Source organism: Monodelphis domestica, chromosome 3 (genome assembly GCF_027887165.1).
Source record: "Monodelphis domestica isolate mMonDom1 chromosome 3, mMonDom1.pri, whole genome shotgun sequence".
Classification (NCBI taxonomy): domain Eukaryota; kingdom Metazoa; phylum Chordata; class Mammalia; order Didelphimorphia; family Didelphidae; genus Monodelphis; species Monodelphis domestica.
The window spans coordinates 419,063,499-419,083,339 of record NC_077229.1 but is presented as its reverse complement, the minus strand read 5'-3'; the positions used below and the strand labels follow the sequence as shown (position 1 = coordinate 419,083,339).

General features: G+C 35.5%; 1 protein-coding gene across 4 annotated transcripts in view; it reads right to left on the bottom strand.

The window, feature by feature from the left end:
* KATNAL2 (katanin catalytic subunit A1 like 2) overlaps nt 1–19,841 on the bottom strand; it is a 152,680-nt gene that overhangs the window by 110,350 nt on the left and 22,489 nt on the right. For 2 of the 4 annotated variants that reach the window (XM_007486639.3, XM_016431381.2), the window contains exon 1: nt 9,849–9,959. The exons of the other annotated variants lie outside the window; for them this stretch is intronic. In XM_007486639.3, the coding sequence (XP_007486701.3) occupies nt 9,849–9,944 (96 nt within the window). In that variant the 5' untranslated portion in view covers nt 9,945–9,959. Of the gene's footprint in view, nt 1–9,848; nt 9,960–19,841 lie in introns of those variants that run through there. 4 annotated transcript variants of the gene reach the window in all.

The window sequence follows — 19,841 nt, the reverse complement described above, 5'->3', positions numbered from 1 at the left end:
TTCCTGAAGCTCTACTAATATCAACTATTCTCATCTTCTGTCACTTTTGTCAATTTGCTAGACATGAAGTAAAACCTCGGAGATATTTTAAAATTCGCATCTATCCTATTATTAGTAATTTGGGCATTTTTTCATATGGTTATTTGTTACTTATACTTATGGAAACTGTTCATATCCTTTGATTTGCTGACCTTTTAAAGATTATTAGTCATCTTACTCTCTCAGAGAGTGGGGGAAAGGAGGGAGAGAGGGAACTTGGAACTCAAATTTTACATTTTTTCATATGATTACATATAGTCCCTCAGTTTTCTTCTAAGAGGATTAAGGTGAATTTCATCATCTATTATCTAGTATCAAAATTGGTCATGTACTTAATCTAAGTTTAAGTTTTGTTTTTTTTTACATGCAATTGTTTTTACATGGAATTGAGAAATTTTGTATTTTATTTAAAAAATAATAAATAAAAAATTATTAATGCGATCCTGCTCAGAAGTCAGCCAGCATTCTAAACTAGAACAGATATATGTGACAGTGGCTACTAATAGATAGAATGTCATAAAATGATTATCCATCATACGTAAAGTCTTCCACAGGAAATCTAGGATTAGAGAAGCTTTAAAGAGGCCAACTAATCTATTCACATTTCCAATTAGAACTGTCTCAAAATTGCCTCAGCTATATATTAATTTATGATATTGTTAAAAAATCTTTACTGTCTCCTCTGGCTACAGCACCTGGCACTGCATAAACATTTGTATAAACTTGGGATATGCCATGAAGCTAGGAAAGATAATAGAATTGACCACAAAAAAAGATCTGGACAGGGTAGACTAATGACCTGAGGGCTAACAAGTTAAAATTTAATAGGATTAATTATTTAGAGAACTAAAGCAAATATGTAAAACTAAGGGTACTTCCCCAATAGATAAGTAGTCAAAATATATAAACAAATACTTTTCCAAACAAGGAGAGCAAACTATTAACAACTACAAGAAAAATTGCTTCAAGTCACTAGGATAATACAACTCAATAACTTAACATGGATAAAAGGTAGGAATGGTTATGTTGGAGAGGTGATGGAAAAACAGGTATATTCTACACCCAACTTTGTTGGAGTTGTGAATTGGCCCAACTTTCCTGGAAAATAACTTAGAATAATGGAGCCAGGAGAGGAAGAGAAGCAACATCTATTAAGCCCCTACTAGATGCCATGCACTTTACAAATATTCTCTCACTTGGTCTTCACAACAATCCTGCAAAGCAAGTGTTATGATTCCATTTTAGAGTTGAGGAAATTGAGATAATCAGAGGCTAAATGTGAATCAGTCCCTTATATCACTTAGATATCAAACAATCAAGAGAAACTGGTTGTAAAGAATTCACAATTTCTCTGCATGGCTTTCATTTGTGCAAAAATCTGCCCATTAATCTCTTGGGATCCTTTCTATCACTTGATTGCCCATGAACACTTACTCTGTCCATAGTTTTAAAAGGCATTCTCTTAAATGCAAATCAAAACTCTGAGGTACCACCTCATACCTAGCAGATTGGCTAACAAGACAGCAAGGCAAAGTTATGAATGCTGGAGGGGATGTGGCAAAGTTGGGACATTCATGCATTGCTGATGGAGTTGTGAATTGATCCAACCATTCTGGAGGGCAATCTGGAACTATGCCCAAAGGGCACTAAAAGACTGTCTATCCTTTGATCCAGCCATAGCACTGGTGGGTTTGTACCCCAAAGAGATAACAAGGAAAAAGACTTGTACAACAATATTCATAGCTGTGCTCTTTGTGGTGGCCAAAAATTGGAAAATGAGGGGATGCCCATCAATTGGGGAATGGCTGAACAAATTGTGGTATATGATGGTGATGGAATACTATTGTGCTCAAAGGAATAATAAAGTGGAGGAATTCCATTGAGACTGGAACAACCTCCAGTAATTGATGCAGAGTGAGAGGAGCAGAACCAGGAGAACATTGTAGTCAGAGACTGATACACTGTGGTACAATCGAACGTAATGGACTTCTCTACTAGCAGTAATGCAATGATCCAGGACAATTCTGAAGGACTTATGAGAAAGATGCTATTCACATTCAGAGGAAAAGCTGTGGGAGTAGAAACACAGAAGAAAAACAACTGCTTGATCACATGGGTCGATGGGGATATGATTGGGATTATAAACCCTAAATGATCACCCTTTTTTGGTTGGGGGGAGGAGAGGAAAAGAATATGATTTTTGTAACCCTGGGAAAATGCTCTAAATTAATCAATTATATAAAATTTTAAAAAATAAATAAAGGGTTTGCCATCACTGATCTAAGTCTATTTTTTTAACTCTTATTTTCTGCCTTAGAATCAATACTAACAGTTCCTAGGCAGAAGAGGAAGAGTAGCAAAAGCTAGGCAATTTAAGATTAAGTGATTTGCCCAGCTAGGAAGTGTCTGAGGTACCACATGAACCCAGGACTTCCCATTTCTAGGCATGGCTCTCTTATCCAGAGGCACCTAGCTGTCCCCTATTTTGATTTCTATAAAAAATATTTTGTGGCTCTACTGATGAACTATTCATGTCTTGGTAGTTGAACTGCCAAATATTTTATAAATTCTTTAGACTTCTTTTAAAAATTAGTTATTTTGAATGAAATTTCTCTAATTCTTCCTCTTGGGCTTCATTCATAATATAGAGAAAGGCTGATAATTTGTGAGGAACTGTAAGAATTAAAATAGTATATGCCATAAACTGTAGTGAGTAAAATAGTGGACGACTTAATTTGTGGTCGCTAAAAGAGTGGATGAGTAAATTGTGACCACAGAAAATGTTTTCACTACAGTGTCTTGTTTCAAATCAAATATAAAGTGGTCGCCGGGGAAATATTCCCAATTATGAATATACCCAAGTCAACTGGGTTTTATAGAGAATTTAATTAATAATACAATGAGGAATTAAAGAAAGAGAGAAAGGGTAAGAAAGGAATAAGTATGAAGGGCCTTAAGCCAACATGGCCTATACCTGAGTCATAAGAGAGAGATCAGTCAGTCCTTAATCACTCACCACAAGATCTGTCCAAGCAAGCATTCTAGTGACAGAGTCTCCTCAGAGGGAGTTCCAGCCAGAGTCAGCCTCCTTCAGACTGTCTTCAGAGCCTCCTTAGAGACTCTTCTCCTCCCTTTAAGAGCCTGTCATCTCCTTATATAGGGGAACTTTCTCCTATGTCACCTCCCCTAAGTTCTTCCATCTACCAATCATAGTAGACGTTTTCCAAAGGACAGCCCATTCTGAATTCACACCTGAGTAGACTAATCCTTTTAGTAATCTACACCTGAGTAGGCTAGAATCTCTGAGTAATTTTCTCACCTCTTTGTCCCATGTAAGTTCACAAGTTGCCTGACCTTTATAGGTACTTAGCACCCCTTTGTATTAATTCTAAAAGTAGGCATGGCTTAAGTATGGGTTTAAGTATTTTTCATTGTTCAGCAAGGAGTTTTTTCCCCTAAAGCAGGCTTAAGTACGGGTGGAGTAGAGGTCTTCACATTTTTTATCTAAGTAGAGTTCTCACATTTTAGATCTAAGTAGCTTCACTGTTTAAAATGGGGAATAGTCCCAATAGGGAATTGTCCCAATGAAAAATTCCCCAATGGGGAATTTTTTAACATTCACAAGTCTGAGAAATTTCAAGATTCACAGAACTTTTTTTATATTTTGCCATTTTGAAGAAGTGACTGATTTTATCCTCTCTAATTTATGTCCATTATATATAATGCTGGATTTTCATTTTAGTTTGATTACATTTTCAACATTAAGGACAGTACCATTTATCCCATACTTTTTAGTGTTCTCAAAAGAAACAGATATTTTATTTTGTCAAAGATTTTTTCTGTGTTATAAACATGTACTGTTTATTTTGGTGTTAATATGACCTATTATGTTTATGGTTTTCCTAACATTAAACCAACTTTGCATTCCCAGTATAAATCCAACCTGGTCCACAATTTCATATAGTCCTTTTGATGTACTGCTGTAACTTTTTTTTTTTGTCTAATATTTTATCTAAAGTTTTTGTGTCAGTATTCATTAAGACAATTGGTTTGTAGTTTCATTCCTGTTTGCTTCTCCTGTATTCAGGGCCATATCTTCATCATATAAGAAATTTGATAGTATTTCTTCTTTTCCTATTTTTGCAAATTGTTTATATAATACTGGAACTGGTCTTGGAATTACCTATAAATCCAACTAGTCCTGAGTTTTTATCTTTGGGAGTAAATTTATGGCTTATTAAATTTATTTTTCTGAGATTGTTATTTAAATTCTCTATTTACTATTCTGTTAATGTGAGTATTTAAAATTCTTGTAGCTATTTTCCATTCCAGATATTTGGTACCTAATTGGGCAAAAGAGTTTCCAATAACTTTTATTTGTTGTGACTTCTTTTTTATTTTTGATACTAATAATTTGGTTTTCTTTTCTCATAACTTTCTTTTAAAAAATCAGATGATGACCAGCAACTTGGTGGTTCAGTGGATTAAGAGTCAAGCCCAGAGATCCTGGGTTCAAATCTGGCCTCAGACACTTCCTAACTATATAATCCTGGGCAAGTCACTTGACCCCCATTACCTAGCCCTTACCTCTTGGAATACAGAGTATTGATTCCAAAACAGAAGTTTAATTATTTTAAAATCAGATGATGATTTCATATATATATTTTTCCCCAAAAACTAACTCCTAATTTAAATGATCAAATCAATGAGATTTTTTTTTACTTTCAATTTAATTAACCAGTCTTGATTTTTCAAATTTTCTACTTTGCTATTTAGTTAGGACTTTTAAAAATGTATTGTTTTTTTTTTAGTCTTTTAAAAAAGTATATGTCCAGTTTATTAAACTGTTTATTCTCTCTTACTGATGAAAAGACATATGCATTGCCTTCTCTGGACGATTTTACCTGCATCTCAAGAGTTTGGGTATGCTGTTTCACTGCTGTCATTTTCCTAGATGAAATTATCTACTGTTTCTTTGATTTGCTTTGACCCACTGATTCTTTTCAGTTATTGAATCCTAAATTATTTTTTTAAACCTTCTTTTCTTTTTCTTCCCCAATTATAGGTAGAAACACGTTTGAGAACTGTTTTCTGACAGTTTGAAATTCAGATCCTCTCCTTTCCTTCCCTTCCCTTCCCACCAGGCAGTAGTTTGATATAGGTTATACTAGTGCTTTCATGCAATATATATTTCCATATTCCCCATGAAGGACAGAAGATACATATCACAGAGACAACAAAAAACTCATGAAGGAAACAAAGTGAGAGATGGCTTACTTTGATATGCAATCAGATTACAAAAATTCCTCCTTCGGCTGTGGATAGCCTTTTTTTTTAACATGAGTCTCTAGAGGTTATCTGGGGACCTTGTTTTACTAATAATAGTTTAGTCCTTCAAAGCTGATCATCATGCAATATTTCTATTCAATAATCTCTTAATCCTTTCATTAAAAGCTCTTTATTAAATATAATTTTATTTCATTTTTGTCTGTATAAGGCATATTTACTATTTTTGCTTCTGTGCATTTGTAAAATTTTTATGTTCTAATGCTTAATCAGTTTTTGTAAACATGTGATACAGAGCGGAGAAATATGTATCCCCTTTTCTATTTCCACTAATTTCACTCTATTATATATAACTTTTCTAAAATTCTACTCAGTCCAGAGAAAGAACTATGGAACCAGAAATACATTGGAAAAACATATGCTCAATCACATAATGCAATAGGGATATGATTAGGGTTTTGATGTTAAAGGATCACTCTACTGCAAATATGAATAACATAGAAATATGTTTTGAACAATGATACAGGTATAGCCCAGTAAAACTGCTTGTCGGTTTTGGGAGGGGGAAAGAAAGAGTGCAGGAATGGGGATAGTGAATCATGTAACCATGGAAAAATATTCTAAATAAAAATTTTAAAATAAAATAAATAAAATAAAATTCTACTCAAATATTTTGCAAGATAATATATGTATAACCCAGATGAATTGCTTGTCAGCTCTGGGAATAGAGAGGGAAGAAGGGAGGAAGACAATTTGGATCATACAACTTTGGAAAATTATGGGGAAATTTGTTATTACATGTAGTTGGTAAATAAATAAATAAATATAAAATTCTACTCAGGTTTTTAATTTTTTCTTGTTTAGATTTTATTGCATTTTGGGGGGTTTGAGGAGGGTGCAATTATATTCAACTATTATACTTGTATTGTCTATTTCTATAAATGATTTAACTTTTTCTTTGAGTACTTAAATGTTATGCCATTTGGTATATCTATATTAATAATTATATTAATATTAAATCATTTAAGCATAATTCATTTTTTCTGTTTATCTCTTTTCATCAAGTGCATATTTTTAAACTACTGCCTTATCTGAGATCATAACTGCTACTCCTGCTTTTTTTTTTTTAAGTTTAGATGAAGAATAATAGGTGTTGGGGGCAGGTGAGTGGCTCAGTGGATTGAGTCAGACCTAGAGACAGGAGGTCCTGGGTTCAAATTTGGCCTGAGACACTTCCTAGCTATGTGACCCTGGACAAGTCACTTAACTTCCATTGCCTAGCCCTTACCACTCTTCTACCTTGGAACCAATACATAATTTTGATTCTAAGAGGGAAGGCAAGGGTATAAATAAAATAGGTCCATGTCCTAACGTAAGTTCTGTGAAACATTTTGTTTCAAGTATGTAAATGACATAAATTCTTCTTTCTCATCCATTTTGCTTCCTTCTTTTCTTTTACAGTGGAGTGCATCCCATTCATAGTTATGATCATGTATTTCCCTTTACACTATTCTCTTACAGCTTTTTTTCTCTATTGCCCATGTTGTCATTGTCAATAACAATGGTGAAAGGGAAGTAATATGCTCAACATTCTTTCTGTCAATCTATCTATCTATTTATCTGGCTATCTTTCTGTCTGTCTAATTGCTACTGCTCCACTACTCTCTTCTCTACCTTCATCAAATCCCCACTCACAGGTTCCTTTTTTTTATTCCCCCCTCAAGAAACACCCTTCACAGTTAGACTTGGACCAACCTCTACCTAAATCTAACCTTCCTTCTTGTTTCTTGCCATTTCCCTTAGTTTCATGTATTTTTATATCAATCTCCTTGTTTACACATGTGTTCAATCTTTCTTTATCTAGCTAGTTCAGACCAAAATGAGATCCGTATTTAGACTGCTTGTTCCCCTCCCCCTTCCTCCATGTTCATGCAATCTTCATGTACCCTTCAGTTATATGAGTTATTAAGGTCCATCCCTTCCCTCTTTCTTCTCTGGTTTATTACATTTCCTTTCCTTCTATTTCTTCTCCTCAGATCATTAAAACATAACAAAATTAGTTCCAGGCTCTCTCTTTTATTTATTCCCTCTAAGATCTTTGAAGAAGTTAAGTTCCATGGGACCCTTTTCTTGCTATTAGAACAAAAATGTTTCATTACCCTATCATGCCTTCCAGTGGCTCAAAGATATTTACTTTTTTCAGTTTTTCTTCTGCTTGAGTTTCAGAGTAATTGCTCAATTTCATCAGGAAAGATTTCTCTAACTCATTAAACGTCCATTCTTCCCCTACCTGGAAAATTATTATTGGTTTATAAACCTTTGTTATTTTACTTCTACTGCCAAGTCTTTTTTCTTTCACGTGGAAGCTCTGGATTGTGACTGACATTGTAGAGTTTTCATTTTGGGTTTTCTTTCAGGAAATGACTATTTTCACTTTTTCCTTCTGTTTCTAAAAACCTAAGCCATTTTCATTCATGATTTCTTGAAAGATGAGCTATCGATTTTTATTGTCTCAGTCATAGTTTTCAGGCTGTCTGGTAATTTGTCCTCCAGGACATTAATTCCAGATAAGAACTACATTCTCTTCTACTTTTTTAGTGTTTAAACTTTGCTCTGTAATTCTTGTCATCCAGTGGAGTCATTAATTTTTGTTTGGTCTAATCTAATTTTCAAGGAATCCATAACTTGGCTAAAGTTTTTCACTCTCTATACTAAGATGTTGATTCTACTTTTGAGTCTTTTCTCTAGAGATTCTTTACTGAACAGACCATAAACCTGGTCCCCCACACACAATATTTTGATAAACATATTTCAATTTAATTGGTTTCCTTTGTAATCCTGTATATTTTATTTTATGCACTTAAAAACATTTTTCTGAGAAAAGGTCCCAGCTTGCCAAAGAGGTTCATTCCACAAATGAGATAAAGAACCCCTGTACCAAAATGTTAATTTCCTTTTCATTTTATTCTCTAGAATTTTATATTTCATTAATAATCTTTTTTTAAGTTCTTCCTCTGTTTTCCAAAAAAAGTCCATGGAGCTTATGGCAACTCTGTATTTCTTTTCCTTTTTGAGGTAGCTAGCGGATACAGTAGATAAAATGTTGCATCTGGAGTTAGGAAGATCTGAGTTCAAATTTAGCCACAATACACTTAGTAGGTATGTGATCCTGGACAAGTCACTAACTCTATGTCAGTTTTCTCATCTGTAAAATGGAGATAATAATAGAAACTATCTCCCAGGGTTGTTATAAAGACCAAAAATAATTGTAAAACAAACATAACAGGTACAAAATAAGTACTACAATGTAAATTATTACTTTTAAATTATTACAATGTAAATTACTAAATGTAAATTATTATTTTGGAGTGTTACCGAATTATTCTTTTCCAAGTTGTATCTCGAGTGTCCCTGGCTCCATAAAACTTCTTTATCATTGATGTTTTCTTTTGTTTACTTAGTTTTCCCATGATTATTTCCTGAGTTGGAACTTTGTGTCAGACACAAGCTCTGTATACTTCTAAAAAGGATGGTGTAGACTTGTTTGGTCCTCATCTATATTAGCTGTCATCCTAAAACACTTTCCTCTAGGTTGTGAATACAGTGTTCTTCAGGGCCTTATTGATCACTCAGGCCAGCAATATATGCTGGAGGAGGCTGATCTAGGGAGCAGAGCCTTTCTGGTCTAGGCTTCACAAGTTTCTGACTCCACATAAGAATTACACAGTTGCAGTCTCCAGGAGACCCTGGATTTCACCTGCTTTGTCCTCCCATATCTCTGCCACACCCTGGGTAGTGTGAAGAAATTATTACTACAACAGAAAGACTTGCAAGGAATGGAAGCTTGAATGTGGCCAGGAGGAAGACAGTTTGAATAAGCTGGCACAAACTGTTTTTACTCTCCTTTTTCCTTGGACCCTGAGAAAGCAGCTATCAGAGAGATTCACTCTACCTTTCTGGTTATTGGCTTCTCTTTGAAAGACTTGTGGCACAGCCCTGAAGATCTTTTCAAGTTACTAACAATATCCCTTAAAGACTATTCAAACTTACTTACTCATATTGAATTTATAATAGATTAGGGAAACCAAAAATTCCCTCTCTCCTATCCCCATTCCTTTACTCTTCTTCTTTAAAAATAAATCCCTGTTTTCAGTATTATAGAGTAAGATTAGTCTGTTAGAAACTGCAGTCAATTTACCAACTCTGAATCACTGTTGAAACCAACAGAAGGAAACAGGAAGTGGGTGGGAAGAGAAGAATTGAGAATTCAGTCTCTCCTTGACCTTATTTCTTAAAGAGTCATTGTTCCAGCTTTTCTTTTTACCTTAAATACCTTAGTAACTGAACCTCCAACACAGTAGTTAGATGCAGTCTTCCCTGGTTTGCCCCTGGTCTGAGAACTGGACTTTTCTGGCTGGACCCATTTCCTCATGCCTGCTCACATCTGGCTTTTTCTCTGTATAGAAGTGAGCTAGAAAACATGCAATTAACTGCAGTTTCTTCTTGGATTTCTTGATCATTACCTGGGCTGGTGAGGTTCTTTCATTCTTGCCACAGCAGGTGCAAGAGAACTGGTCCCATTCACTCCCCCATCTTGAGAAAATCTCCCCTGAAGCCATTTTTATAATGCCTAAGGGGATGTTAAAATTATGTGACATTTTCTTACATATTGTATCTCATTATTATGATTGAAAAGGCTGTACTGCTGACTCATTCTTAAGCAGAATGAAACAAAGGACAGTAAAGAACACTGAGATCTAATTCCAGGACATTTAATCTTTCCATCTTAGGAAGATTTTAATATGAGGTTTATTTTCTCCAAAGAAAATAGCTTTTATAAATCTTTTAAAAAGCCTTATCTATTCTCTTTGCCTGAATTGTCAATGTCCCTACCTCCTTCATAAGCTTCTTTCCCCTCGAACCCCAAAGCTCACCAAACTGCTTTTATCATCTCTACAGGAGATGATCTATGGACAGGAGCTGCTTGGTCCAGTGATTCAGGATTCTGTCAGTATGGTAACAAGGCCATTTCAAAAGTGGTTTTCTTATTATGGCGGACTGTGAAACAGCTTGTAATAAGTGCCTCTAGGCCTTGAAATAATAATGTGATTTTTACTTTTAGACAAGTTTGATGGAAACCAGAACTTAACACTAGAAAAGAGATAATGATAAGGAAATGTACAATCAAATCTCCCCCTGCCAAATATATCAGTTTCTTAGAGTAGCTTTTATTACTTGGAGCCAAAAATCTCGTTTTCCAAATATAATAGTTAAAGATAGATTTGTTCAAGTTCTGATGAACCTTACACATTTACTTCTCAAGGCATTTCATATAATAATGTTTGTTGTAATAAATTAAAATCCTCAAAATTCAAATTTTTTACAGAAAACTCTTCAGTGGCCTAGGCAAAGATAACAAATGGTCAATTACAGGTATAAAAGGTAAGTGACTGGGTACATATGCACAATTAGATGTTTAATTAATTTGTTCCTACTGAGGGAGAAGCTTGGGAAGGAGCATTCGTTCTAGTCATCTCATTTACTCCTATTTTCAAAGATGTCGGTTTCTTTGTCATTTATTTCCTTTGTGGGCTATTGTGTAGCAAGTTTTTCTATTATGTGATTCAAAATTGAATCCTATGATACCAGAGACAGAGGAAAAAAGGAAGCATTGAATATCATTCCCACTTTTACACTTAGAAAATATCTGTAGGAAAATATTCAGTTATACAACATACACAGCATTAGTGTTTTTAATTTACTTTTTTACGGGTGCAGTGGAAATAAACTTGCAATAGCTTATTTGAATTTCTATAATACATTTCAATTCTTACATTAAGCTTTCTATCTCAAAAATATAGTTAAAAAGGATACATCTATTCTTTTTGAATGCTTTTATTATAGTTCTATTTTATAATCCCTTAATATAATATTCACTTAGAAGCTTCAAAGTATCCACCCACCAGTGCTAATGTTTTTCCCAAGCTTTCTCTTCCTTTCCTCCAGGAATCCTTCTCAGTTTTTAACTCAATCTGAAAAATCATTATTATTATCAAAAGAAGTATTTACAATTCTAGGGGAAATGTTGATTATGTTAAATACAATGGCTTAGCTAGCTAAGTATGCACAAGAACACAGGGCTCCATAAAGGCAACCTTTTAAAAAAACAACAAACATTTTCATGATTATGGCTTTCAAAGAGAGCAAGTACATTCAAACCCAGTGATCTTTCTCCATCAGATTATTGCCAATATTTAAGGAAGTAGATTATACAGTTATGACTCATTGATTTTTTACTACTCATTTGTATATGTGAAAGCTAACTCCACCCCCCCCCCATTTTTTTCTCTTTAAATTAACTCATGTTGTAAGGTAGTAGCAACAGAATATCAGAAAATAATCTAGTTTGTATTGCTAAGACAACTGAAAACAAAAGCAAAATTAAATGATGGAATGTAAAGAGTATGAGACACAAAACTAATAAAGCTCCTCCTCTATCTAAATCCTACCCCTTTCATATCTTGTTACTTTCTTTTTTTATTTTTCCTAAGCCCTTCTCTTCTGTCTTAGAATCAATACTGTACTGGTTCCAAGGCAGAAGAGTGGTAAGGGCTAGGTAATGGGGGTTAAGTGACTTGCCCAGGGTCACACAGCTGGGAAGTGTCTGAGGTCAAATTTGAACCCAGGACCTCCCATCTCAGGACCTGGTTCTCAACACACTGAACCCTCTAACTGCCCCCTCTTCAGTGTTTCTTAATAGACAAGCTTAAGTAATCTGCTTCTGTTCCAAACTCCTACTGAATTTAATATCTATATCAGAATTTCCCAATCTCCATCCCCTCAAGACCCTAATGTCTCCAAAGTGAAGATGGTTCCATGGGAAACTGTTACTGTTAATCAAGGCTGGCACAGGACTGGGTGGAGAAGGACTCCACAAGGACCAAAAGGAATCGGGGGTAGGTGAGGAACCCAGCAATGCAGGAGCCTGGGGTAACATATGTTTTTAGACTTGCCCAGTTCTGCCTAGAACATGAAAAAGACTGTCATTCTCTATGTGATCCCCTCATAAGAGAAATCTGTCATAAGGAGAAACTGAGGCAAAAAGGTTGTGAGCACACTCCTTTTATGAGTAAAACTACTCGTTGCCAAGACATTCAAGGCATAATATAAAGAATTTTTCATCTAAAAAGAGGAACTAACCAAAATACATATACCTGCGATGGATACATATTAATAATATTAATGTATATTCATAGGATATAGGAATAGGGAAATCGATCCATTTGTAACATCAGAGCTGGAGGCATTCCCAACTTCATGTAACTTTAATTAGATCAAAGCCTAGCTTGTTGGCTCAGGTGTCTGATTAATTAAGCAACTCCCTGATATGCTATGAGAGCATCATGAATTGTAAGTTTTCCTAAGTCTAAACGAGACATTCACTTATATATATATAAAGGGGAACTTTAACTCACACAGGAAAGGAGAAGTCTCACAAACAAGGAACTTGGGCTCACAAGAACAGGTGCTGGGGGCCATCAGTCCACGACGCCTTGACAGAGTCATGCGTGGTAGCCAGGGAGACCAGAGTGGTCCTTGGCGAGATGTGACTGCCCACTTTATCCCCCTTGCATGACTTCTTTCATCAATGCCCTTTACCTATGAATTAACATGATTATTATTCCCCCTAGTCTCAAAAGAAATAATGCAAGAGCAAAACTCCTGTACCCTAATTCCCCTAAATATCACCAAAAGATCAGACCCTCAAACCCAATCCCAAGACGATCATGGGTTAACTTTTACTTAGGCACATAATTCCCAGCAAAACCGCAGCTACAGGCCAAGCCCAAACCTTTCTCATGAAGCCAGCACACAAATCAATCATAGAGGCCCATACAATAGGTACAGGTACAGTACAGGTGCACTAAGCTTCACTATGCCTCAGTGACTCAATTACATAAATCAGTAACTCAAACTCCCTAGTAAGTCGCCTGTGATGAAATCATTTATCTTGTATTCTGTCTGTAATCACAATACAAAAATATAGAATGTTAATCAAGTGATTTGTTAAAAGTTAATGTATCACTTTTTCTAATTATCTCTCTTTGATTTTGTATACCTGAAAGCCAAGAATATGGATATAAAATAAATCCCAAGCCTGAGAATGTCGGAGCAGCTCAGAGATGCAAAGCATGCCCATGGCCATAATGATTAAGCTGTCTTCCGTTTGTTATTTATTTTATGTTATTTATTTTGACTGATCGTTCGCCACCTGTCGGGAACCCTGGAGTCATGAGTGGGGCTGGACCCTGACCGTGGCAAACAGGGAACTGAAGCTCAAGGAATTTACCAATAAAAGCTGGCTTAATTAAGTTTAATAATTCAGATCAGGCCTTAGCTAAAAGTCAAGTCTCATTTATATTGATACATTTTCCAATCTGCATTTCTCATCCCTATTCCCCGAGTTTCATCCTTCCACCTCTCTCACAATAGCTCTACCATACACATACATCCTCTCTTATTTATAACTTGTTGAAACATTTGACTGGATTTTGTGTATCTCCTAATAAAGTAACCATCAGGTGGAGATTCACAACAGGTGCATTTAAAGAGGTGGTTAGCTAAAATAACATCTTCAACAATTATAGTATTGAGTGGATTTCAGAGCTTAAGGGGAAGAAGGTAGGGCTGGGTTATATATAACTCATACCCTCATGGAGTTTACAGTCTGGTGTTCAGAGTTGTAGTAGTCTCTTGGTAACCGAGGATGACGATTGTCTTTGTGCATTTTTGTGCACAGACACTTGTGCATGAAGGAGATTTAAGTGGAAAAGTCGATGCACAGAGACAGTCCCACTCTCTCGGCACTGGAAGCCTGGGTCCGGTGGCATGAAAGGTCGTTACACCTGGAGACTTCCTCAGCTGCATTGGATGGCCATGTTGTCTTTTGCGCTCCAACACGCCCTGAGCACTCCACAGTGCTCTGCTGCGTCGCCCTCTCAGCCGTTGAACCTTCTTGTTGGTTTCTTCCACCTGTTCCGCCGAAGCAGTCTTCACATGCTGGGTGAGCAAAGCCTTAGTTCACCAGGGGTCGATGACCCGATGGCTACCCTCACAAGGTTTAGCTGGCCTGTCAAAGCCATTGCCCGGGGTGTGGCCGCTGCCACATGCTGGCAGCTACTGGGAGCCACAAGTGAGAGCTGGTTGTCAGGTGGGGGTCAGAGGCTGGAGAGCTGCCCTAGGAGGGCACGACAAGCCCTCCATACCAGAGATACTACCCCTCCCTGAACACCCCATACACCCAGAGTTCAGAGTATTATAATACAAAACATATAAGTGCATTAGAAAAAAACAAAGTGCTTTCAATTATGGGGGTGAGGGATAGGGTAGGAAGAAAAGGTCTAGAAGGGCCTAGCTAGAAGGGTTCATGGAAGACTTCATGGAAGAAGTAGAATTTTAATGGTCTTTTTTTTTTAACCCATTATCTTGTCTTAGAATCAATACTGTGTATTGGTGCCAAGGCAGAAAGAGCAGTAAGGGCTAGGCAATGGGGGTTAAGTGACTTGCCCAGGGTCAAACAGCTAGGAAGTATCTGAGGTCAGATTTAAAACCAGGATTGCCCATACTCTGTGCCTGACTCCCAATCCATGGAGCCATTCAGCTGCCCCCTTAGCTATCTTTTAAAAGACATGAAAATTAAGGCATGATCAATGAAACTGAATATAAGAAAAACTTTGAATTAATAAATAAATATAGGAGTTAGTCTTATGAAAAAATCAACAAAATAGATAAACCATTAGTTAATATAATTTTAAAAATGAGAGAAGAAAACCAAATTCCTAGCATTAAAATGAAAAGGGTGAATTTACTATCAATGAAGATAAAATGAAAGCAATTTTTAGAAGTTATTTGCTCAATTATGTGCCAACAAATTTAACAATGTAAATAAAATGGAAGAATATTTGCAAAAATATAGACTGCCTACACTTTTAGAGAAGGAAATAGGATACCTAAGTGAATATATTTTATAAAGATAAAATGAACAGATCATAAATGAATTTACTGGGGAAAAAAGCATCAAAACCCGATGTGAATTTTAGCAAACATTTAAAAATCAACTAATTCCAAAATGAAATAAATTATTTTGAATAATAGGTAAAGAAGAAGTTTTATGAAACTCCTTTTATGAAACAAATATGGTACTGCCATCTAAACCAGAAAGAACAAAAACAGAAAAATAAAACTATAGGTTAATTTCATTCATAAGTATGGATGTAAAACTCCTAAATAAAATGCTGACTACAACAATACATCACAAAGGTGATACATTGTGACCAAATAGGAGTTATACCAGGAATACAGGGATGGTTTAACATAAGGAAAACTATGAACATCATTGATCATATTAATAACAAAAGTAATTTTAAAAATCATACAATTATATAAATAGAGGCATAAAAAGCCTTTAATAAAATACAACATTCATTCCTATTAAAAACTCTGAAAAGCATAGGTATAAATGGAGTTTTTTTAATGATATGAAGCATCTACCTACAATCATCAGCAAGTATTATTTGTAATAGGAATAAGCTGGAAATCTTCCCAATAAGATCAAAAGTAAAACAAGGATGCTCACTATCACCAATATTATTTAACATAGTATTAGAAATGATAGCATAGCAATAAGAGAAGAAAAAGAAATTGAAGAAATCATAATGTCTGAAGACATAATAAAACTATCTCTTTTTGCAGATGAAAAAGGGAATTCTTTGTTCTCTCTGAGTTTACACTTCTAAAAGGGAATCCTTTATTCCCTTTGTCTATTTTGAGTTAACACTTTGGTTAATAATAACTTAAGTACCCCTACTTAGTGCCTTACTAGATAGTGAAGATAGGATTAATAACTCTCCTTTGTCTCCTTTTGAACTGAATCAGCAAGAGCTTGAACACCCTACTAAGCACTAGGTAGAGGAGCTCTCCATCCTTTCAACTCAATCAGCCAGGAAATGAGAATTCACACCTCAGTCAGCCAGGAATCTGTGAACTCTTTGGATGAGTATTCACCTCTCCAGAAGGTCAGAAGTGGTTCCCACAAACACTGCCCCCTGGGCAGTGCTGGGCAATTTGGAAGCTATGATTGGCCCTTGTGAAAAGGGAAAGGAACAAGAAGTCACTATAAAAGGACCTGAATTTCTGCAGGTAAAAAAGTAGACTTTAAGAAGGAAGTCAAGGAAGAAAGTCAGTCTTAGTAATCACTTTCAGCTCCAGTCATCATCTTGGCCTGCCTCTTGGAGGGAACTTGGGTGAGTGGAAGGCTTTCCCTTTTTGTCTTCTGAAGAGAGTTTAATTATGGTTGAAGGTCAACAAGTCCTGCTGCGTTGAGCACCAGAGCAATATTTAGTTAGATAGGCTAATGTCAGGGGTAGCTGGGTAGCTCAGGGGATTGAGAGACAGGAAGTCCTAGGCTGAAATCTGGTCTCACTTCCCAGCTGTGTGACCCTGGGCAAGTCACTTAACCCCCATTGCCTAGCCCTTACCACTCTTCTGCCTTGGAACCAATATATAGTATTTATTCCAAGACGGAAGGTAAGGGTTTTAAATAAATATTTAAATATTTTTAATAAATTAATTAATTAATTAATGAAGGTAGGCTAATGTCTTCTATACCGTTTTATATTTATCTGTTTTTACTCTTTCCACCTGTTTTGTAAATAAAAGCTATTTAAAAAGTCATTTCAACTTTGAGTAATAATACTTTAAATCAGCGACTACCATATTATTTATAATTTTCATATATTTTAGTCAAACCATTAAATTTATTTCTTACACAGATAATATGGTGGTACACATGGAAAATCTTAGAGATTCAACTAAAAAGTTAGTTTAACCTATTAATACTTTAGTAAAATAACAGGTGATAAAATAAACCCACATAAATTATTAGCATTTTATATATTACTAACAAAGTTCTATAAGAAAAGATAGAGAGATGCTCCATTTAAAATGAACACAAATAGGGGGGCAGCTAGGTGGCTTAGTGGTTTGAAAGCCAGGCCTAGAGATGGGAGGTCCTAGATTCAAATCTAGCCTCAGACACTTCCTAGCTGTGTGACCCTTGGTAAGTCACAACCCCCCATTGCCTGGCACTTATCACTCTTCTTCCTTGTAACCAATATATAGAATTGATTCCAAGATGGAAAGTAAGGGTTTAAATTAATAAATAAATAAAATAAACACAAATAAATCCAATCACTCTGGAGGGCAATTGGAATTATGCCCAAAGAGCTATAAAAGAATACATATCTTTTGATCCAGTAATACCACTACTGGGACTGTATCCCAAAAAGATGTTTTTAAAAATGGGAAAATATCTACTTATACAAAAATATTTATAGCTGCGCTTTTTGCAGTGGCAAAGAATTGGAAGCTAAGGGGATGTCCCTCAGTTGGGGAATGGATGAACAAATTGTGGCATATGATGGTGATGGAATACTATTGTGCTATAAAGAATGAAGAACAGAATGATTATAGAAAGAACTGGAAAGACTTCCATGAACTGATGCAGAGTGAAATAAGCAGAAACAGGAGAACATTATACATAGTAACTGCAATACTGTAGAAAGATAAAATGTGATAGACTTTGTTACTAATGGACTTATGAAAAAGAATGCTTTCGAGGACAGCTGGGTATCTCAGTGGATTGAGAGCCAGGCCTAGAGATGGGAGGTCCTAGGTTCAAATCTGGCCTCAGACACTTCCCAGCTGTGTGACCCTGGACAAGTCACTTGACCCCCATTGCCTAGCCCTTACCACTTTTCTGCCTTGGAGCCAATACACAGTGTTGACTCCAAGAAGGAAGGTAAGGGTTTAAAAAAAAATAATGCTTGGAATAGAAATGCAGTTGAAAACATTATTTATCACTTATTTATTTGGGTATATGTTTGGGGGTTTTAATTCTGTAAGATTATTTGCTTATAAAAATGAATAATATGGAAATGTTTTACATAATAATAACAAGTATAACTCAGATTGAATTGCCTGTCAGCTCCAGGAGGGGGAAGGAAAGAAAGTAGGAAGATAATATGGATCACATGATGTTGAAAAACTTTTGTGGAAATTTGTTATTAAAATTAAAAAATTTTAATGAAATAAAATAACCACATGTAGAATAAAATACTTGGGAGTATGCCTGCCAAGACAAACCCAGGAATTACATGAACATAATTATAAAACTTTCTTTAGACGTATAAAGTCAGATCTAAATAATTGGAGAAATATTAATTGTCCATGGATGAGCAGAGCCTAATATAATTAAAATGACAATCCTACCTAAACTAATCTGCTTATTCAATGCCATTCCAATCAAATTACTGAAAATGATCTTATTGAGCTGGAAAAAATAACAAAATTAATTTGAAAGAACAAAAGATCAAGCACAGCAAAAAAATTAATGTGAAAATGGAAAAGGAGGTCAAGCAGTACCAGATTTTTAAACTGTATTATAAAGCAGTAATTATCTAAACTATCTGGAACTAGCTAAGAAATAAAAAAAAGGTAAGTCAGTGGAACAGAAAAGACATACAACAAACAGTAGTAAAAGAGTATAACAACCTTGTATTTGACAAAAATGTAGATACAGGCTGTTGGGATAAGAAATCACTATTTGGTAGAAATTGCTAGGAAAACTGTAAAGTGACTTGCCAAAAAATAGGTATAGATCAATTTTTTTATACAATTCACTAAGTTCAAAATGGTTACATGATCTAGACATAAAAGGAGATATCATAAGCAAATTAGAACAAGGAACCTATTAGATTTATGTATAAGAAGAATTTATGAGTAACCAAGAGATAGAGAGCATTGTGAGATGTAAAATGTATAATTCAGAGTACATTAAATCGAAAAGTATTTATAAAAATAAAACAAATGTTGCCCAGATTAAAAGGAAAACAGAAAATTTAGGGCAAAATTTCATGGGGGGGGGGGGGGGGGCTGGGTGGTTCAGTGGATTGAGAGCCAGGCCTAGAGATGGGAGGTCCTGGGTTCAAATCTGACCTCAGACACTTCCTAGCTGTGTGACCCTGGGCAAGTCATTTGACCCCCATTGCCTAGCCCATACCACTCTTCTGCTTGGAGCCAATACACAGTATTTATTCTAAAGTGAAAGGTAAGGCTTAAAAAAAATTTTTTTTTCATAGACAGTCACTCAGATAGAGGTTTCATATCTAAAATATAAAGAGAATTTTGTCAAGATTTATGGGAATAAGAACCATGCTCAAGTGAATAAATGGACAAAAGGCATGACCAGTTTTCAGATGAAGAACTCAAAGCCATATACAGGTACATGGAAAAATGCTCTAAATCTCAACTGATTAGGAAAGGGCAAACCAAACAACTCCGAGGTATCATCTCACCCCCATCAGATTGGCTAAAGTAACAAGGGGGCAAAATGACAAATGCTAGACAAGATGTAGAAAAGTGGGGACACGAATAAACTGTTCACAGAACTGTGAACC